The sequence below is a fragment of the Ambystoma mexicanum genome, chromosome 2p, assembly GCF_040938575.1.
Source record: "Ambystoma mexicanum isolate Mex_15411 chromosome 2p, UKY_AmexF1_1, whole genome shotgun sequence".
Lineage (NCBI taxonomy): Eukaryota > Metazoa > Chordata > Amphibia > Caudata > Ambystomatidae > Ambystoma > Ambystoma mexicanum.
Window position 1 is genome coordinate 151,796,730 of NC_090923.1, and position 23,161 is coordinate 151,819,890.

Genomic DNA, 23,161 nt, shown 5'->3' on the forward strand with positions numbered 1-23,161 from the left:
CCCTATAGGCCACCCCCCCCAGCACTTGTCTGCGCCTAACACCATCTGCCCTTGACGTTAAGTCCTACTTACCTTGTACAGCACTTCCAGCCGGCACTTCCCCTTGCACATCATTGTGCCACCCACCCCTGCACTTGCGTGACATGAATGACACCAGCACCAGTAGGATTGTTGACTGGCATCCCCTACTGCCCCACCACCCCTCAGTGCTCCGCTGTACCTTCATACATTTCTGGACCGGTGCTTCACGAATGCTATATGATTCCTTTACAGGTGATGGGGAGGTGGAATCTCATTGTTTACTGCATTTTGTTGATGTAGACAAGGCACTGTGCATCGTGGCCAATTTGGACTAGCAGATCCATGTACAACATGTCAACTTATTGATGTGATGATGCAATGTCAGGACCAGAGTGGTAGAAATCCAAAAAAGTTGCCCTCCTCTCCCTCTTCACTTGGTGGCTATGTCACATGCCATGTGTGTGATGGCATGTGCCTTTGACATGGCAATCACCGGCCAATGTGTGATGGCAGTGCTAGGCAGCATGGTGAGCAGGCGTTGCTCTCCAATCTGTACATTGTATGCCCTGAGCCTCCCCTACAGACCCAGTGATGGTGAATGCATAGGAGGTCTCCCAGTCATGTGGGACATGTGTCGTAGAACTACTGCCTCTGTTGTTCATCAGCCCTTGTTGCATGCCATGGTGCTAATGCCTGTTTCCATTTTTCTCTTTCATGTCTTTGCAGGGGACGAAGCACTTGTTGATGCTGGGGATGTGGTGGTTGAGCCGTCCCAGGAGGGCAACCCGGGCCGACCTTCCACAAGTGAGGGACGTGGTGTGTTTGTGGGTGAAAACCCACAAGTGCTGCAGGTCGTGCTGTCGAGGGGTGTCTCTGGGGGTTCCTCCCCCGAGCAGTATTCAGGTGTAGACTCGGAGGATGACACCTATGTGCAGTCGCAGGTGAGTGTTCTTGGAAGAGAATCTCCTCTGTCCGACCCACCTGCAGCCGGGCCATTGCCCTCAATGGGGATGTCAGTGTCGGCAGCTCAGCCTCCGGTGGTTACGGATGCAGGGCCACACCACACAATCTCTGATCCTGTTCCTGGGGCTGCAGATCAGAGAGGGAATGCAGTCCTGCAGCCTGAGGCCTTGCCGGCACAGCAAGGCGCAGTCCGCCTTGCCCCAGGCAGGTGTGGTGCCCGTCAACGTGGTGGCCGTATGCCACCTGGCAATACCGCTTGGGAGCAATCCATCTACGGTATGGCCAACCAACAGGCAGCATCATCCGAGATGATTGCACAGGCCATGGATAGGGTGGCCACTTCCATTGTCCCCCCAGAAAGGCTGATGGAGCAACTGGAGCAGGCTACAGAGTCCATCAGCCAGGCACACAGGGAGGATATGTTGGCGTCCAACAAGGACAGGCGGGCGGCACTGGCGACTCTGCGGGAATCACTTTCCATGGAGTCCCAGCGCCACAGGGAAGGCCTGAGGGAAGAATTCCGTCACCTCAGGTCGACCCTGTTAGAGCTTGAGGCTTCATCCCATAGAAGGACAGAGGAGCAGCTGGAGCGTCTGACACGGACGCTCTCGGCCGAGATGCAGGCAACTCGTGCGGAGGTCAGGTCATCCCGGGAGTTACTGCATGGGGACCTCCGCATGATTATAACCCAGAACCAGAACTACCAGACCCGCCTGCTTGCAGCCATGGAGGAGCAAACTCGTGCTTTGCGTGGGCTGCCTCCCATTGTCACACCATCTTCTGAGGCAGCTCCCCCACCTCCTGAGTCAGCTGCAGGGTCTGGCCAGAGCGATAGCGACTCATCTCCCACAACAGAGTAGCCGTGTGGGCCACGAGCCTATGGGGTGTTTTAGTTTCCCATGATCCACACAGGTGGATTGTGGCGTGCATCCTGTCCTCGGACCTCATAGGTGCCCCCCCCCCCCCCCGCCGGCCCTTTCATGGCCATTTTTTCTCAATTTTCTTTTTTCTTTTCCAAGAGTGTTGCCTTGTGTGGGTACCTGGGCATACACTGTATTGTGGCTGGGCACATGCAGGCTTGTCCTGAGTTTGGTTTAGATGCTTGGGTAGCAGACATCCACACCCCTCCTGCTTCCGTTTACATGGGCTTGCAAAGGGTGTGCCCAAGTGACAGCAAATTACACGGTGACATTGGACTCCCATGAGCTGTTGGCCAGTCCATAGTCAATACTGTGTAGACATTCATAGTGTACATTGTTGTTGCACCTAACTATGCATGATGGTTTGATATGTGCCTCTACTTACATATGTTGCTCATGTTTTGCAGGTATTTCACACAGTTCTTCACACGGGCATACTCTCTGGAGTCAGACTACATGTCGGTAGATGTGCACTGACACTTTTGCGTGGCGCCATCACTGTACATCTGGACGGTGAGGACATACCAGCAGAATCAGGTAATGAGACTACCATTGATTACATGCATTGTGTCTTGTTTGGGTGGGCTTCAAGGTGGGTTGGTGTGTAATTTGATTGAAATTACTCTTACACAGGTGTGTAGTAGTGGCTCCAGCGCGGTTAGCTGTTCAAGTGCGGCTATGTTCCATTTGGGCCACTGCTATTTGTGACACCGGTGTCATGTTGTGATGGCCAGTTTGTTTGCTCTCACATACCATGACATGGTGTCCTCAGTGGCGGGACTGTGAAGGGAATGGGTGACATGGCAATGTTGTCATGTAGTGAATCGCCTGTGGCAATGCACATTTGATTGATGGAGTTGTGTCTTCTCGTTGTGATGCATTGCGGGTGTATGTGTAGGTAGGGGTGCACACATAGTGACACTTCCATGTTAACAATCTCAGGCTGATGTGTATCTGACAGTTTATTGTCGAGTAATTTTGTGACATTGTCAGGTAGTGTCATCATTGATTGTCAGATGGTATGTGCCAGAGCAGTGTGCACTAGCCAGCACTGTGATTCCTAGGTGAAGAAGTTGGCCACCAGTTGCGTACGGGCTGCCACCCCCCGTGCCCTTTCCCCTCCCATGCGCAGCGGGCGTGCATGTGGTTGTGGATGTGGGGGCACCACCATGTCCACGGGCAGGCCCCGGCGTGTTGCAACGTTGTGCAGGACACATGCTGCCACTATGATCCTGCACACTATTCGGGGAGCATATAACAGCTGCCCGCCAGAACGGTCAAGGGAGCGAAAGCATGACTTCAGCACTCCGAATGTGCGCTCCACTATGCCCCGTGTTGCAATGTGGGCTGTGTTGTACCTTACCTCGGGTGGCGTGGTGGGGTTCCGGATTGGGGTCATCATGTGGGGGCTGATAGGGTAGGCACTGTCCCCTGTGGAGGTGGTGATGGGTATCATTAGTGGTGTTGTGTCATGACCCAGTATCTGACATGCATGCATGTGCAGTGGCATTCATGCTCACCAAGCAGCCATGTATCTCCATGCTGGCCAGCCTCCAGGTCCCGGCATAGTGTAGACATTCTGTAGATGAAGCTGTCGTGGGTGGACCCGGGATAGTTGGCATATACTGATGTGATTATTCCCTTGGCATTGCATACAACTTGCGCGTTGATGGAATGCCAGTGCTTGCGGTTTCTATAGATGTGCTCTGTTGCCCTGGGTGGACGTAGAGCCACATGTGTGCAGTCAATAGCACCAAGCACTTTGGGGAATTGAGCCACACCATAGAATTCCTGGATGCACGTCCGCCTTTCTGCATGAGTCCTGGGGAGATATATGTGCCTGCGGACTGATGGCCGTGCAGTGATGATGTTCAAGACCTGGTGTAGGCAGCGTGACTGCGTGGCCTGTGACACACCACCCACTATGGCACTTGTCCGCTGAAAGGATCCAGTGGCCAAGAAGTGCAGTACATTCAGGACCTTCTGCAGGGGGCTGAGTGCTTGGGAGCACAGGGTGGGTGATGTGAGGTCATCCTCCCACTCACTGACCAGGTCCAGTATGATGTGTGCTGGAAACCTGTACCTCCCATACACCTGGTCATCAGGCATCCCGAATAGGCTGGTTCTGGGTGTGAATATTCTGGCCCTGACTCTCCTCCTCCTCCTCCTTTGGTAGCCCACTGCCACAGCTGCTAGGAACGGTATGTTCATCCTGGCATCTGGCTTGTTTATTGATAAGTGCGCAAATTAATGCCTTGCGCGTGTTCTAGGCGAGCGTGTGACCCTCGCACCCCTGGAATCTAGTTCCCACTCCAATAGCGTGTGGAAATTCCCACGCAGCAGGCATACAGGTGCGCTGACGTACTTGCGTGTGTAAGTGCCCGCGCACCCCTGTAATACACGTACATAGGCCAATCGCGTGTATGCGCACTTTTGGCCAATTACACGCGATGTAATACACGTACATTGCCCAATCGCGTGCACGCGCACTTTTGGCCAATTACACGCGATGTAATACACGTACATTGGCCAATTGCGTGTACGCGCACTTTTGGCCAATTACACGCGATGACACTCTGACGTGCAGTATTTCCACGTGTGCTCCGTCATCACGTGCTGAGTGGGGAACGCCCGTGCGGATCACGTCAGACGCGCTTACGCGGTGAGGGACTCTGGTCCAATAGAATCGCGTATGCGTGCTGATGCACTTACGCGCTAAGGCCCTTTCCTCGGATTTCACGCTGACGTGCAGGAATTTCACGTGCCAAATCACTCCGTATCAAGCTGGCCACCCGAAAACACACGGAACACCACGCTCCTGCCCAGAAGGCCGAGTTACTGCCCCCCCAGTGCCCTGAGCAGCCTCCCACGTGCTATCTGCTGCTGCCTGCCTGCCTGCCTGCCTGCTGCCACCGTGCCCTGCCATTTGGTGCCTGCACATCAGCCATCTGCAGGGGTCCAGTTGCTGTGTCCACCCCTGCTGGAACTGAAGACTCCCAACTGGGATTACATCGCTCCACAGCCCAGCCCCAGGACCCAGTTGCCCACCCACACCTGCCTCTGGGGTTGCCATGTCGGGCACTTCGACATCTGGCACCAGTGGCAACCCCAGGCCAGAGGGGCAGAGGGGCACCAGCTTCACTGCCACCGAAGTTGGTGTCCTGGTGGAGCATGTCCTGGGGCAGTATGATGCCCTCTTTGGATCGTCCTGCGCCAGCAAGGAAGGACGGGAGAGGATCTGGGCCGACTGTGTGGTTGCCATCAACGCGGAGGGGGTGGCAACCCGCAACGTCCAGAAGATCAAGAAGCGCTGGGAGGACTTGAGGTCCAGGACCCTTGTGAAGGCCCGGCGCCTCGTGGAGGGGGGCCGGGGCCGCATGAGTTCCATCCAGAAGAGGGTCCTGGAACGCGTACGCCCAGCGCTCCACGCCCAGGTCCTTGAGAGGGAGGCCCGTCTGGAGTTGAGCGGTAAGTGTGCAAGCATTACTGTGTGAGACAGGGCATGTTGCGGTGTGCTGGGTCTATGATACTTGCCTGTATGTGTGCCATGGGCCATGTATGCATGTATGTGTGCAGGGACATCATGGTAATGCATGTGCGACCAGTGATGTGTGACCCACATGGTTGTAGCATGTGTTGAAATGTGGCATGGGGAGCCCTATGCAGATTTAGGACATGAGAGCATGCCAGTCTCTGTACCTGGACATGGATGGGGGTGAAGGATGGGTGCTGATGCCAGGTACATATATGGTAGCCATGTCTGTGTGCCTGACCTGCGTGTCTGTGACTTGTGCATGCCATGGATGCATGACACATGTGTGTGACAATGCACAGATTCTGTGACGCACCCAACTAACCCTTGTTTCGCCTGTGTTCGTTGTGTTTGGGGCCAGATGGATGTGACTGAGGTGAAGTGTGTGCATGTGATATGCATGAGCCATGATGCATGTGAGTCACATATCATTGAATGTTTCAAGAGTCAATTGGACATGCATGGAAATGTGCATGGCATGCACCATGCCTGTTGCTGTGTGTGTTTTGCCTGGACTGACCCATGTGTTGTGGAGGGACATGATGGAAGTGTACTTTGACAGGGGTGCTCATCTGCTATTGCTTCCTGTCTAGGGGACCATTTTACAGTAGCCTGATGCTTGTGTCCTTTGTCTCCCTCTACGCAGCGGCTAGTGAAGAAGAGGGCGGAGACGGCGCTGTGGAGCAAGGCGGCGGGGATGCCCCCACGGCTGCAGCGGAAGGGGTGGGTGAGCCCCCACAGGGGCCTGCTACGGCGGGAGACGGTGAGGAGCCATCCAGGTTGGTGGTTTGCACAGAGGAGGAGGAGGCCGACACTGGTGCACACATGGGGCCTGGTGGGAGCATCCCTGCTGGTGCAAGTGGTGCAGTCCAGGGCCAGGGGCAGGAGGCAGCACAGGTCACCGTGGAGGTGCCTGTGCATGTCGCTGTCCCTGACCCTGTGAGTGCACCACCATGCACCAGCAGGGATGCCCCGTCCCAGGCCCGTCCGCAGGTAGTGGGGATGTCCATGTCAACTGACTCCCCTCCACCTGCGGCCGTGGGAACCCCTGGCCGCGTGGAGCAGGTCCTGATTGGGGTCGCGATGCGCACGGCTGTGATTCGTGATGACGTGCGTGCTTCCCGGGAGGAGCACGCACGTCATCACGAAGTGCACCGTGCCGACGTGGCCCAATTGGGATCGGCCATGTTCGGGGGGTTCCTGCATGTGTTGGCCAATCTGACGGCCCTCTCCTCCTCTGTGCAGGCTATCCAACGGTCGTTCTCCTTGCCGTCTTCCGGCCAAGATGCCACCATGGCCCCCTGTGGACCTGCCCCGACCAATGCAGCCAGCTCGGTGGGGATCCCATCCCTGCCACAGTTGGGAGTCGGAGGTCCAGCAGGGGTGGACGACACAGCAAGTGGACCCCAGCAGATGGAAGATGTGCCGGCATCATCGGGCAGGGCACGTGCACGACGGCGTCGGTGGTTACCATCAGCCTGGATGCCGTCGTGCTGGCAGAGGCAGTGGCGTCGGAGGCAGCAGCGGGCTCGACGTGGGAGGCATCATGGCTCAGGGCCATCAAGATCAGAGGGGCAGGCATCGGCCGGAGGGCAGGGCAACCCTGGCATGGCGGTGTGTTCCGTGTGGGAGGAGTTTGGCCAGCGGATAGGTGCGGAGCGGCAGCGGGCGGAAGAGGAGCGGCTCGCCATGGCCAGGGCGGAGATCTCCATGCATCGGGCATTGAGGCGGGCTGAGTGCCTCGAGGAGGCTCGCAGGGATTTTGGTGAGCACATGGGGTTGTCCCTGCGAGACCTCGGGGCCAGGACAGAGTCCCGCCTCCAGGACATTGACATGGAGTTCGAGGATGCCCTGGCCAGCATCACCAAGTGAGCCGCAGGACTAGCCCGCTGCCTTTGTATATAGTTTTTTAGTTAGTTAGTGCTAGGTTTCCTTTATTTATTTTTATTATTTTGGACCGCTGGGACAATGGCCACTTTTTTGTACATATTTATTTTATTAGTTAGTATTAGGTTTCATTTGTGCAGTTGGGCTCATGGACCCTGGAACATTCCTGTATATATTGTTATGTTTTGGGAGATACATTTTTTAATTTTTTTATTGTTTACACCATGACGTAATGGTTTTTCTTTGATTTCCTACTACATGGTTTTGCTTTGGACAAATTATATTGATTTTTTAATCCTTTGTTTTTTGGTTTATCATTTTTGTTCTCGGACATGGACCTTTTATTTACTTTGCCACATAGTTGTATGTTTTATTGGTTTACTTGATTTGTGTTTTTAATACATTTTTATATTATCTTACACTTGTGTTATTTTCTCTTTGGTTTCTTACATGTCATGATATGGGTTTTGACATTCACTTGCACCCATTGTGTATGTGTGTGTGACAGACATGTGTTCTTTTGCATACTTGCCTTTGGGGTTGTGTCATGTGATTGCATTCACTATGTGGGTGCATGCAATCCTTGCCTGGGTGTTTGTGCTGGGTATGCTGGCCATTACTGCCATGATTGTGTATCGTCAGGACCTGGGGCCAGGGGGACATGGGTGGGGGCCTGCTGGCAGGTTCCCCACAGTGCTGGGGGTGGTGGGAGACATGGGTGGGGGCCTGGTGGAGGGTGTCCCTGGTGGATGGGGGGTGGGGGTGGTGGGAGACATGGGTTGGACATGGGTGGGGGCCTGCTGGCAGGCAGGTTCCCCACAGTGCTGGGGGTGGTGGGAGACATGGGTGGGGGCCTGGTAGAGGGTGTCCCTGGTGGATGGGGGGTGGGGGTGGTGGGAGACATGGGTTGGACATGGGTGGGGGCCTGCTGGCAGGTTCCCCACAGTGCTGGGGGTGGGGGTGGTGGGAGACATGGGTTGGACATGGGTGGGGGCCTGCTGGCAGGTTCCCCACAGTGCTGGGGGTGGTGGGAGACATGGGTGGGGGCCTGGTAGAGGGTGTCCCTGGTGGATGGGGGGTGGGGGTGGTGGGAGACATGGGTTGGACATGGGTGGGGGCCTGCTGGCAGGTTCCCCACAGTGCTGGGGGTGGGGGTGGTGGGAGACATGGGTTGGACATGGGTGGGGGCCTGCTGGCAGGTTCCCCACAGTGCTGGGGGTGGTGGGAGACATGGGTTGGACATGGGTGGGGGCCTGCTGGCAGGTTCCCCACAGTGCTGGGGGTGGGGGTGGTGGGAGACATGGGTTGGACATGGGTGGGGGCCTGCTGGCAGGTTCCCCACAGTGCTGGGGGTGGTGGGAGACATGGGTGGGGGCCTGGTGGAGGGTGTCCCTGGTGGATGGGGGGTGGGAGTGGTGGGAGACATGGGTGGGGGCCTGGTGGAGGGTGTCCCTGGTGGATGGGGGGTGGGGGTGGTGGGAGACATGGGTGGGGGCCTGGTGGAGGGTGTCCCTGGTGGATGGGGGGTGGGGGTGGTGGGAGACATGAGCAGGTGTGCAGGGTAGTTCCCTGTGGTGTGTGCTGCCTGCAGGGGCCGTGGAGGGTGTACAGGTAATGCCTGGGAGCACACAGCCATATCGCTGTGGAACTTCCCTCACACCCTGCAATCCACGTACCCGGCCATATCGCGTGTGGAACTTCCCGCGCACCCCTGCAATCCACGTACCCGGCCATATCGCGTGTGGAACTTCCCGCGCACCCCTGAAATCCACGTACCCGGCCATATCGCGTGTGGTACTTCCCGCGCACCCCTGAAATCCACGTACCCGGCCATATCGCGTGTGGAACTTCCCGCGCACCCCTGCAATCCACGTACTCTGCCATATCGCGTGTGGTACTTCCCGCGCACCCCTGAAATCCACGTACCCTGACTAATCGCGTGTGGAACTTCCCGCGCACCCCTGCAATCCACGTACCCGGCCATATCGCGTGTGGTACTTCCCGCGCACCCCTGCAATCCACGTACCCGGCCATATCGCGTGTGGAACTTCCCGCGCACCCCTGCAATCCACGTACCCTGCCATATCGCGTGTCGTACTTCCCGCGCACCCCTGAAATCCACGTACCCTGACTAATCGCGTGTGGAACTTCCCGCGCACCCCTGCAATCCACGTACCCGGCCATATCGCGTGTGGAACTTCCCGCGCACCCCTGAAATCCACGTACCCGGCCATATCGCGTGTGGAACTTCCCGCGCACCCCTGAAATCAACGTACCCGGCCATATCGCGTGTGGAACTTCCCGCGCACCCCTGCAATCCACGTACCCGGCCATATCGCGTGTGGAACTTCCCGCGCACCCCTGAAATCCACGTACCCGGCCATATCGCGTGTGGTACTTCCCGCGCACCCCTGAAATCCACGTACCCGGCCATATCGCGTGTGGAACTTCCCGCGCACCCCTGCAATCCACGTACCCTGCCATATCGCGTGTGGTACTTCCCGCGCACCCCTGAAATCCACGTACCCTGACTAATCGCGTGTGGAACTTCCCGCGCACCCCTGCAATCCACGTACCCGGACATATCGCGTGTGGAACTTCCCGCGCACCCCTGAAATCCACGTACCCGGCCATATCGCGTGTGGAACTTCCCGCGCACCCCTGGAATCCACGTACCCTGCCATATCGCGTGTGGTACTTCCCGCGCACCCCTGAAATCCACGTACCCGGCCATATCGCGTGTGGAACTTCCCGCGCACCCCTGGAATCCACGTACCCTGCCATATCGCGTGTGGTACTTCCCGCGCACCCCTGAAATCCACGTACCCTGACTAATCGCGTGTGGAACTTCCCGCGCACCCCTGCAATCCACGTACCCGGCCATATCGCGTGTGGAACTTCCCGCGCACCCCTGAAATCCACGTACCCGGCCATATCGCGTGTGGTACTTCCCGCGCACCCCTGAAATCCACGTACCCGGCCATATCGCGTGTGGAACTTCCCGCGCACCCCTGCAATCCACGTACCCTGCCATATCGCGTGTGGTACTTCCCGCGCACCCCTGCAATCCACGTACCCTGACTAATCGCGTGTGGAACTTCCCGCGCACCCCTGAAATCCACGTACCCTGCCATATCTCGTGTGGAACTTCCCGCGCACCCCTGAAATCCACGTACCCTGCCATATCGCGTGTGGCACTTCCCGCGCACCCCTGATATCCACGTACCCGGCCATATCGCGTGTGGAACTTCCCGCGCACCCCTGCAATCCACGTACCCTGCCATATCGCGTGTGGTACTTCCCGCGCACCCCTGCAATCCACGTACCCTGACTAATCGCGTGTGGAACTTCCCGCGCACCCCTGTAATCCACGTACCCGGCCATATCGCGTGTGCAACTTCCCGCGCACCCCGGTATGCACGCACACGTTTATTTTTTCTCTCAGCCCGTGTCTGTGTTTGTGGGTACCCCTTTGTACATCATTTGTCCTGGAGGGCCACAGTATTGGACATTGATCATGTCTGTATATAGGTGCTATTTGTTGGCGCACCTTTTAGCGCACATTTCTTGCAGGCGCAGAGACGCTACCGCCTGCTTTCTTGTGGCGGTCGTGTTTGTGCCTGTTTGTGCCTGTGCGCTGCTTTGAGCGTGCGCTTTTTTGCCCTATTCTATTCCATGAATACGTGTTGTATGCGAGCGTGTGGGCGTTCCGCGCACTTGCCTCCTATACTTTCCCCGTGCCGCCCACATTCTTCCCCATTCCGAGTGTTGTGCCCCATTTTATTCCCCATTCCGAGTGTCCCGCCCTGTGTTCCGCCTACTTTAGAGCTGTGCGCTGCGCTCGGAGTGATAGCGCAGTGGCCGTGGCGCACGACGTTGGTTGACCTGTGCGCCGGCCTGCGCCGCGCGCTTTTTCAGCGCACGTCCTCTGCTTTTCTTGCGCACGGACTTCCATGAATCGACGTGCGCTGGTTTCCCTGCGCTTTTCGCTTATTTTCGGCGCAGCGCACGTATTGGCCCCTCTGCGCCGGGATTTTCGGCGCACATTTATTCCATGAATCGGCCTGTAAATCTATACCATCTGCACCACACCCAACGATGTTACCACTGCTGACGCCACCCTCCATGACATTTTTTCATCACCACTTTACTTGCGTAACTGGTACGTGCGATCCCCTTGACAGCGCTGGATCTGAACCCTTAAAACAATGGTACAAGTATAAACAGGTGCAGTGGTTGACAGAGACTTAAAGCCCCAAATCATTTTATCACTTTAAAGAATGAACTATTGATTATTTAAGAAAATACATAATTTCAATATTACCTGCATTAACTGAATCTCAACATACTGGGATGCAAAGGGTGGGTCACATATTTGAAGATCTGGCTTTGGTGAAACAGTGCTCAAAATTGTGTTCTCTCTGCTAGGTGAAGAAGTGTCTCCATGGCTAATGGTACCTTCTTTCTGTGCTATGCCTGAAGAACCTTAAATACAAAAAAGACGACATTAGTAATCAATCAATAACACATTCATTTCATGGTAAGTTTTTACATCAGTAGTAAGTTATAGGTACGCATTAACATTGGTGTAAAAGCATTGATGCAGGTATATCGTTTTTCATTTATTTTTAGAGAACTAGAAACAGGCAACAAAAGGACAAGCAGAATTATAAAATGGACTAGCCATAGTTTATGAAAAAAGATGCTCCTGCACCGTTGTTAAGATATACCAAACCTTTACCATCGATTTAAAGACATGGGCCAAATTCATTTAAATAAAATCATCCACTATTAAGTATACTATGGCCATCATTACAGTTTTGCCGGTATCCTGCTGGTAATTCCTGCGGGATACTGGCAAAACTGCGTTATCGTTTCTGCCGCCGAATATCTTAGTATTACCGGGATATTATGGGCAGCACAGATGCAGGTAAGTTCCCATTCCATGTGTAAACCTGCATTGCTTGTGGGTTTCTGTGTGGCATGGGCTATGTGTCACGTGGTTTAGAGAGCATGTTTGTTTATTTACCCTTCTTGTTGTATGTTTCACTGTGCTGCATGGTTTTGGTGCGCAGTGTGTGCCAGAGCAAACATGGTAGGTTCCACCAGCAGGGGGAGCGGGGCCATCTGTGAGGTGATTTCACCTCAGGACCGGCGCAAGCCCCCTGCTGGCGGACTCAAGTGGAGAGTTCCCGGGGAGCATAAGAGCCCGAGGGGAGCGTCGGAGGGAGAACACCAGGAGAGATGAGTCGAGAAGGGAGCTCCATACCGTCACCGTGGTCATTCAGGCCCTCTGTTAATGACAGGGGCAGGCCCCCACCCATAGGCCGTCTGCACGTCTGTCCCAGTATTTCCCTTTTCCCCACCCGGGGTCAAGAGAGAGAGTGCCGGAAGTCGTGATTCTGAAGGAGACTTTGGTGGGTGGCACCTCAGCGCCCCAGCTCGTGAGGCAGAGAGAGATCAGAAGGTGTTCTCGCAGTCAGGTAGAATAGTCAGAGAGAAATAAAGTGTTAGGCAGAAACCTGTGCAGTTCCCTCAGGGACCACTGCAAAAGATTTAGGACTACAGGTGGTTGGCAGTAAACCCAATTGGTAGCAGTCTGTACCACACAGATTTACCTGGTAGCTGTGGCTGAGCAGTCAGACTTCTCTCAAGATGAGTTAGGCAGTATATAGAGTATACACAATAGGTACAGAGATACTAGTTGCCGAGGCAAATCAGTACAGGGTGCCTAAACCCCCTCCGACACCCCCTGTGATACCCAGACAGAGTGGCACCACTTTTGGAGGCTTCTGTGGAGCAGCCTGCCAAAAAGTGGAACAAAGGGCTCGACTTGGGTTGGAGTCACAGAAGCGAACACAAATGCCATTTTGGAACCAAGTTTCGGCAAAAAATACCAACCAGTGAATTTATATTAATTTAATAAACCGGCGGTATGTTCGAGGCTATTTTAAAAAGTGGTAGTCTTGATCAATGGGAAAATCCCATAGGAATATATTCGCGGTCGAATATAAAAAGTAGTATCCACTGCCACCAGCCAAAACATGGTCAGGGGGGACTGGACAGTGCCCCCTCGAACAACAGACACCCGGGGCAATCTAATTGCCCCAACCAGTACGTCCACAATATGATGGTTGGTATTGATTCTGTTCACAATTTGAGACTTGTAAAGCCAATGGTCGCTTTACATGCCCTGGGAGACAGTAGTCAGTCGCAACAACAACCCTGGGTTACTGCACGGAGGATGCTGTGTAACCCACATATCAAAAACACATGAAGCCCTATGGGGTAAAGGACCCCATAGCCCATAGAACACATACAAAGTCAAAGGAACACCTCAACTCATGTCTAAGAGTGGGAGAAAAAGAGTCTCACTCTTAGCAGGAGAAAACAAATAAACCCCAAAAATCCAGCAAAGCTGCTGGAGGACTCACTAGGTTTGGGAAATTAGCCTTTACAGAGAATTCTCCCTAACATAGAGGGACACTGAGCCCTACGTGTGCCGGCTCGATGGCTTACGTGTGGGCAGTGGAGGACCAGGCGTAATGGTAATAATCCCCTCTCCTGTCCCAGGTACTCTGAGAGGCTGTACACGGTCAGTAACTCTGTGTAGTGTGGGGTTGAGGGAACTAGCCTAAGTAAAAAGGTGGGTTTGGCCGACTCAGGGAACTCAGTGCGAAAGTCCCATTGGGGCCCTGAGGGGTCGGTTGTATCCGCACAGGGCGGCAGTGACATACTCAGCTCTGAGCTTGGCACTTAGCCAGCGGTATGGGGAATCTGAAAAGTCCTGCAAGGATCTAATCTGAGGTTCCTCGCCTAGCGCAGGGGAGCAGTGGATTCTGGCCTGGTATCCTGACTGGGGTGATTGGTGGTTTGTGGAGTGTGATGCGTCCCTGTGACAGGTTTTGCCACTACGAATAGTGAGGGGACGCTGGTCTGACCAAATTGATTAATTATTCATAAAATGTGAATACATTTGTTACCTCCCAGGTGCTGCCACTGATCTATTTGATTACTTACTTACCAAATGTGAATGCGCATGTTCTCAGGTGACCCCACGGATGAACAAGTTACTTACCAACTGTAACTTTCTTTGGACTGGATGTGCCTCCCACGTATTCCTCATCTTAAGATATTCGTATCTCGCCAGCTTCGCTGCTTTGGAAAAACTTTTCTCAGCAGAGGGCACTGTGCACTAGGTCGTGGCGTTGATGTCCTTCGACAGGCTCCGTACCGCGTCGACGTCACCACCAGTATAAGTAGCTTGTGCTGCACCGTTGGCTTCAGTTCTGTTTTTTCGAGGAAATATTCGAGGAACCCCCAGGCGTGCCTCATGACTGAAAACTGTTCGCGAGAGAGAAGTGTAAATAACACAAACTGTACTGCAGGGTACGATATGAGGAATACGTGGGAGGAACATCCAGTCGAAAGAACGTTACAGTTGGTAAGTAACTTGTTCTTCGAATGGATTGTGTCCCCCCACGTATTCCTCATCTTATGATACACTGCCATAGCAGTGGAAATTTTTTGGAGGTGGGAGTACTAATTATGTTTATCACGGACGGAATGTAGTACCGATTTAGCAAAGAATCCTTCATGGGAAGAAGAAGTAATGCTTAATGAAGGTATGCATTGATGCCACTGTTGCGGCTGAACAAATATCTGCTACAGGGACTCCACTCTTCAGAGCCGCGGAAGTTGCCATACCCCTTGTGGAATGGGCTCGAAGCCCATCCGGCGGGTCCTTTCCGGCCAATCTGTATCACTCAACTACAGTCAAAATGATCCAGCGGGATATGGTCTGTTTTGTCACCGCTAATCCCAATTTATGGCCAGTATAACCCACAAAATGTTGGGCATCCTGATGCAATTTTGACATTCTTGATATATAAAAACTGAGAGCCTATGAAACCTCTCCTCTTGTTTGCCCAAATGAGGAGGAGGGTAGAACATTGGTAGTATGATTTTTTGTGAAAAGTGAAAGTCAGAAACTACTTTTGGTAAGAAAGAGGGTTTAACCTTAAGTACCACTTTGTCTTTGTGAAAAGTAGTGTACGGAGGTTTGCATGAGAGAGCCTGCAACTCACTAACCCTGCGGGCTGATGTTAAGGCTACAAGAAGGACAGTTTTTAATGTTAGAAGCCTCAAGGGACAGGAATGCAGAGGCTCAAATGGTATACAATTTAGAAACTCAAGTACAAGATTTAAATCCCAAACCAGGACATGAAAAGGGTCTGTAGGGTACACATTAGTGAGCCCTTTCAGGAATAGAATGATTAATGGAATTCTGAAGTAGGAAACCTCTTCCGAGGAGCGCTTGGAAATGGACAGCGCAGCCAAATAACCTTTTATCGTTCCAATCTCGAGCCCCAGATTGGCTAAATGTAACAGGAAAGAAAGCACTATAGGTGTGCCACATTGGAATGGATCCACATTCTTATCTTTGCACCAGTTACTGAATTTATTCCAACGACACCGGTACGGAGACTTAGTTGCTGGCTTTCTGGCTGAAAACAAAATCTCCATTACGTCATCCGGGAGGTCCCAATCCTTATATCTCAGCCTCTCAGAAACCATGCGTGAAGGCTGAGTGTCTTGACCTCTGGATGGAGAACTCGACTTTCCTCTTCCGAGAGAAGATCCTCTCTTTGTGGAAGACGTACTGGAGGGCAGATAGACATGGCCAGAAGGTCTGGATACCTCGTCCTCCTCGCCCAATCCGGGGCAATTAGGATCATGGTTTTCCTGAACTTTCTGAACCTCCTGATTATGTGAGGAATCACGGGAACTGGAGGAAACGCATACAGAAGTGGAAATTCCCAGTCCACTATGAACGCGTCTCCTAGAGCTCCTCTTGGGGGAAATTCCGTTGAGCAGTACTGATCGCACTTTCGATTGGCCATGGTCGCGAACAGATCCACCTGATGGGTTCCCCAACGGGTGAAGATCTCCTGAAGGACTTCCTGAGCTAGTTCCCACTCATGGGATATTGTGCTCTGCCTTCTCAGAGCATCCACCGCTGTGTTCTGCTTTCCGGCTAGGTGAACTGCCGACACAGCTATTCCTTCTTGTATTGCCCAGAACCAGAGCTGCATTGCCTCTCTGCACAGTAGTAGTGACCCTACGCCTCCTCTCTTGTTGAGGTAGTACATGGCCACTGTGTTGTCCGTCATTATCAGGACATTATTTCCTTGTACAGAGGGCAGAAAGGCCATCAGCGCTAGTCTGATCGCCCTCAGCACCAACAGGTTGATGTGTAGTTTCGCTGATTGTTAGATCTTTGGTATGGGATCCCCACCCTGTGAGTGAGGCTTCCATCACTACTGTTATCTCTGGCAATGGTTGCCAAAAAGATTCTCCCTTGAGGATATTGTCGTTGCAAGCCCACCATAATAGATCCTGAGCAACTGTGCTTGGGACTTGCAGAAGATCCGACATACTACCTGAGAATTGGGACCACTGAGTTCTGAGGGCCCAATGAAGAGATCTCATTCTCAGTCGAGCCTATGGCACCAGAAAAATACAGGACGCCATGAGACCGAGCAACCTCAGAAAATCGTAGGCTGGTAGAAACTGGGCATTCTGGAATTTTGTTACCATCTGCAGAATGTGGAGAGCTCTCACCTCGGGAGGCGAGACTTTGCCCGAGGAAGTATCCAGGACTGCTCCGATAAACTGGAGTCTTTGGAATGGTATAATATGGGACTTCTTGTAATTGAGGGAGAATCCCAGCTTGTGTAGGGAGTGGCAGGTGATTGCAAGATGTTTCTGAGCTTGTTCGGGGGAACGAGCTCTTATCAACCAATCGTCCAGGTAGGGGTAGACATGAATCCCACTTCTCCTGAGATTCGCTGCCACAACCGCCATCAGCTTGGTGACAACCCTCGGGCGGAGGTCAACCCGAATGGCAGAACTCGAAACTGAAAGTGAGAGCCACCAACCGCAAACCTCATGTACTTTCTGTGCTTGAGATGGATTGGTACTTGAAAGTAAAAGTAAGCATTCTTAAGGTCCAATGATACCAACCAGTCTTAAAGATGGAGAGCCTGAAGGAGCTGAGAAAGGGTTACCATCTTGAACTTGTCCTTCCTGAGGAACTTGTTCAAGCTTCTTAAGTCTAAGGTGGGTCTCAGGCCTCCGTCCTTTTTGGGGATCAAAAAATACAGGGAGTACCATCCCTTGTTCCTCTCCGCTGCAGGTACTGGTTCTATAGCACCTTTCTCCAGCAGGGTTAAAAACTGCTGCTGTAGGAGCGAGTTTGAAGATTTCAACGGGTGTCTCCCTGGTGGATTGCTTTGAGGTTACGTTAGAAAAGGAAGGCAGTAACCTTGGGCTATTATTTCTAGGGCCCAAACATCTGAAGTAATGGCTCGCCATTCTTGCAGATGCTGTGACAGCCTGCCCCTACAGGTGTTTTGTGATGCAAGTCCTCAAAGCGGTTTTGTGGTGGATGTTGCAGCCGCTGATGGCAGAGAGGCTGCAGCTGGAGCTGGTTTAGCACTTTTTCCTTGTCCACCACGAGTGGCCTTTTTCTGGCCCCTTTGACTGGCCATTCCTCTCGCCTTTCCATATGAGGTGTAGTAACGATAGGATTGTTCCCTCCATGACTGTTCTTGCGCACGAAAAGGCTGAGGTTGCCTAATAGCAGCTCCTAAAGATTTGACAGCTGCTTTTGAGGCCTGCAACTTCTCAAGGCTCTCGTCAGCCTTGTTTCCAAAAAGGTGAGACCCATCAAAAGGAATGTTCAGAAGGCGGTTCTGTACGTCCGGTGCGAAGCCCGACTTCCGTAACCACGCATATCTGCGCATTACCGTGCTAGTGCCCATGGACCTCCTTACACTATCCGCAGTGTCCAATCCAGATTGAAGGGATTCCTGCATGGCTTCCTTTCCATCTCTAACGATGGCTAGGAACCCTTCCCTTTCTTCCCCTTCTGGCATGTGCTCCGCTGCCATTGCAATGCACTCCCAAAGAGTGTACGAAAATTTTGTCCAGGCACATGTGGAGTTGGCAGATTTTAATGCCATGCTCCCGGCTGAAAATACCTTCTGTGCCCAACCAGCCACACGCTTATCCTCCCTGTCTGGAGGGATAGACGGGTATGCAAGTTTGTTAGAAGCTGTGGCTGCCTGTATGACCAGACTCTCAGGAGTTGGGTGTTTGGACAGATAGCCGGGGTCGCTACTGGCCGGGCGGTATTTTGAGGTGAGGGATTTTATTTACCGGAGGAATAGAATCCGGAGTTTCCCAATTCTTGGCCACCCTATTTTGCAGGGCTACATGAAAGGGTAGTACTGGGTCTTCGGTGGGACCATGGTCCAATATATCTGTTAAAACATCCTGGATGAATTGGGCTGATGGTCTAGCCCATCCTAAGTAATCTACTACCTTTGTCATTAATTGACGGTATGATGGACTGGCATGCTCTCTTGGTTCTGGTCTGCCAAAGTCGTTTTCAGGAGATGTGTCAATGCCACTTGCATTGTGTAATGATTCCACCAAGTCCCTCATTCTGCTTTCTTCTGAAATCAAGCATTCTGGGACATTTGGGGTGCCATATTCCAGCCCAAAAGGTACATTCTCCTCATCAGATCTCTCCCGTTCCTCAAAAATTGAGGTCAGGAATTTGAAAAACTCCTTTCTGGGGAGAGGCTTGAAAACCTTCTCTGGGAGAGGAGGAGGAAGAGGTCTAGTACCTGGCTCTGAGGACAATACAGGTTTTGTAACCTTGTCCTGTTATTTTTCTGGCTTCCCTGGCTTGGTTGGAGCCTTTGGCGCCGAGGGTTTCGACGTTGATAACGGTGTCGATGACACCGAGGTCGTCGACAGGGTCTGCTTCGAGGGCGTCAAGCGACCTTTGAAGATTTTGCCTTCGGGGTATGATGGGTCTCGGAGGGCGTCAATGACCTCGAGCTGTCGACTCGACTTGAACGTTTTTCACTCGGCGTCCTATCCTTCCTTTTTCGATCACCCGGGCCGAGGGCGCGCGAAAGTCGGAGCGATGACGCTCCCGGCCAGTTTCCGAAGAAGGCGTGAACCGAGACTTTGCTTTTTCAAACACCTCCATCATTTTGACCCTGAATGCCTCCCACTCTTCAGCAGACGAATGTTTCGTGGGGCATTTCATCTTTTTTGGAGACTCGTCTGACGACGAGATAGAGGGAGACCTGTGGCGTCGTTTCTTCGATCTTTTTGACGAAGACGACAAGCGATGGGAATCGCTACGGGACCTCGATCGATGCCTTTCGCGTCGAGGAGAATTCTCTTCACGGGATCTCGACTCGACGCTAGAGGTTTTTCGATCGGTTTTTCGACCTACCTGTAGCTTTCCTCTCCTCTCTCGCAAGGCCTTCCGCGTCATCGCCTGACACTTCGTACAGGCCTCCATGTCGTGGCCTTCTCTGAGGCACCACAAACACTCTCGATGCAGGTCCGTGATTGACATTTTTGACCCGCACGATTTGCATTTTTGAATCCCGATTTCGGGGTCGTGGTCGGCGTCGATGATGAGGACATATTTTGTTATTATATATTCTCACAGAACTCGAGGCACGCCGAATGTCCGAAGCAACGTATACTGCGGAAAAACGGAACTGAGGCCAACGGGTGCCGCGCGTGCTACTTATACATCCGATGACGTCACCCTCGACGGAGGCCTTCGAGGGACCATCGACTCGACGACATCGAAGCAAAGCGCCATCTGGCGAAAAAATTTCCGAAGAGCAGCAAAGCTGGAGGGAATACATCCGAAGAGCAGCTAAGCTGGATGGAATATATCTAAGATGAGGAATACGGTGGAGGACACAATCCACTCGAAATATTTGATTATTTACTTACCAAATGCGAATGGGCATGTTCTCAGGTCTCCTACAGGTTGCGACTCACTCATTCCCACAGACTAAAGGGGAGAAACACCTTACACATGGAATCCCATAGGGCTCCATGGATGGGATTGCCGTAATCACTCGTAGCACCGGTGCTTCCATCATTTATTTGCCATTAGGGGCCTGAACTACCGGCAGGTCAGGCCTGCTGGTAGATTACTGTCCCTACTTGCAAAATTGTGTTTCCCCGGTCCGGAAAAAAAGCTGGTCTGGGAATTACCAGCTTTTTTTCCCAGACCGGGGAACTCGTTATGAGACCCTATGTATTGTGGAGGGACACAATTTAAATCTGCTATGGTAAAATAGTACACGTTTGCCACCTTAGAAGCTACTGTACTTCTAGTCCATAGTCCACTAGGGGAAGAGGAAAAGATTGCTGCCTGCAGCAACCATGTTTAAAAAGCAGTTCTGAGGCTTGACCAAGGTGGAAATCTCAGCGCACACTTTTAGTGTTAGTTCTGTTCTCCTACAAGACAGAGGTACACATTTTAAGTTACAACCAACCAGCAAGGCAGAAAAGGTTTCTCGCCCCCTCAGTTCTCCACCTTCACAGAGCACCCCATTTCTTACTCGCCAAGTGTCAAATATCAATAGACAATGGCTAGTGGTGTGTGCCAAGTATGAGGTACGATCAGAATTTAAAGAAATAGAGACAGAGGGACACAATACCTCTGAGGTGGGAGGCAGAGACATTAAGAGACTAGGATTGCAGAACTGAAGATCGGAAGCTGAAGGAGCTGAAGATGGTGGCCCCTACGGCAAAACAGGGGGGAACAATTTACGACCCCTGGTTCATAGTGATGAAATACGACGGCAGTCCTGCAGTTAACTCTGCCAGGACACCTGTAAATCTGAAATAGGGACTGGCAGGTAAAAGAAGAGCTGCAGGACTCACCCGGGAGTAGTCACAGAAGAGTTCTTAGTCCGAGGTGGTGTGCGTGGATGCTAGGAGAGGAGCGGCTGCCACATTTGCTTATCCCTTGGAGGGTGAATCACAATCCCCAAAACACACTACAATCGGAAATTTGTATCCATTCATGTATTATTAATGTTTCTTGCCTGTGCATTTTAAAATGCATGATTTGGAACAAAAGACACTAAAACTGCAGAAAAAAAAACTTTGATTCGATATTTAAACCTTTCCAAGTTTAGCAATATTACTTGCTCATGTGCTTATAAGAGTAGCAAAACAAATTCAGTTTGGGCTGGGCTGCTACCATTGGTGGCAGTACCTGAATGATTTGCATTTGGCTGGACCCCTTTTGCAATGGCACAGACGGGGTAAAAAACGGTGATGTGGAAGGTTGCCCAGAGCATTGCCAGTGGTAAAGATTTATTCAAAACCTTCCACCCATCACTTTTGTGGTCACAGTTTGTCTCACTATGTGAGAAAGGGTATGCCCAGACGTGGGTCCCTTGCTCGCTGCGCCATAGGGAACCAAGCTGCACCTCACTGAGGAGGCCAAACAAGGTCGAAACATGTCTGGGGTTGCTTGTGTTTCCGTGCAGAGGGGACCTGGCCTAGCAGTTCGGGCTGGGCTGCTACCATTGGTGGCAGTACCTGACTGATTTGCATATGGCTGGACCCCTTTCGCAATGGCGCTGATGGGCTAAAAAAAAACCGTGGTGTGGAAGGTTGCCCAGAGCATTGCCAGTGGTACAGATTTATTCAAAACCTTCCACCCATCACTTTTGTGGTCAAACTAAATATTGGTGGAATAATATAACAGATATTATTGCACCAGCCACGACTACAAAGAGAGCGAGAGTTCTTCCAATTAGCAGTAATATGTTTTGAAGCAATAATGATAAATAGATCATAAGGTTTTGCCTCTGACGTGTACATATCATAACAATTAATAGCAAGGCTGCCTAAAACAATATTTAAAAAGGAAAGAGGAACATCAACCTTAAAAATTAGTTTAAGATACTTCCAGATTCTTGCCAAAAAGAAAAAACAAAAGAGCAATAACAAACATATGCTCATACGAGGCTGGGGCATAATTACAGGTCCAGCATCTACCATCTACACCATTCTTAGTTTTGGCGATTTTAGCAGGAGTAATAAACACCCTATGGATGAAAAAGAGAAAGTGTTGTGTGATGTTTGCAGATACTGAGATGTTTTTGATTTTGGAGATGATTAAAGACCATGTATGCTCGTCAAGGACTAGACCCAAGTCCCATTCCCATATACGACAAACTGACTGAGCAATAGGTTTGGCGTTGAGGGCTGAGTACATTTTAGAAACACTAAGTTTGAGTGATGTGGTTAGTTGCAACAGTCTAGAGGGACCGGAGAGAGGATGTTGTTAGAAAAGTTGTTAAGAGGATCCAGGCAGACAATGACAAATTTATTATAAAAGTGAAAATCAGTGTTGGGGATGGAGAAAAGGTGTCTCAATCGATGGAAAGGTAAAATAGTGGGGCCATTTATAATTTGTTGGATGAATCTAATACATTTTTTTATCCAGGAGTTACGATTGAAAGTTATGTTATTAATAGCAATGTTTTTGTTTTGCCAGAGCAAGGGAGATAAATCTTTGTTTGGGGATTTATTAAGGGGAAAAAGGAAGACTTTTAAGGCAGCAGTAGTAGCTTTGATGGGATCTGAAATAACCATGGGGGAGGAGTTAAATCGATATATAGGATTTGCAGGGTCATAAGGATAGACCATATTTTCCTCTAATTTGGACCAGGACAGAGTATCAACCTTGAAGGATGAGTTAAACCAGCAGCGGGATTGATTTAACAGGAAAGAAAATTGGTAGGATTTGTAATCAGGGAATTTGACTCCACTTTTATCATACAGGGCTTTTAATTTGGTAACAGAAATCCTTTTACATTTGTCAGGGCCTCATAAAAAATCCAGTAATAGGGAGTACATTGGTTTGAAAAAAGAAAGAGGAAGTGAGACCGGCAGAAGCTAAAGGTAATATAGGATAATAGGGGAG

General features: G+C 51.7%; 1 protein-coding gene across 1 annotated transcript in view; it reads right to left on the reverse strand.

Moving 5' to 3' along the window:
* Positions 1-23,161, reverse strand: part of LOC138566296 (zinc finger X-linked protein ZXDA-like) — a 566,179-nt gene that overhangs the window by 115,437 nt on the left and 427,581 nt on the right. The window contains exon 8 of the mRNA XM_069643398.1: positions 11,648-11,808. Within this exon, the coding sequence (XP_069499499.1) occupies positions 11,648-11,808 (161 nt within the window). The remainder of the gene's footprint in view (positions 1-11,647; positions 11,809-23,161) is intronic.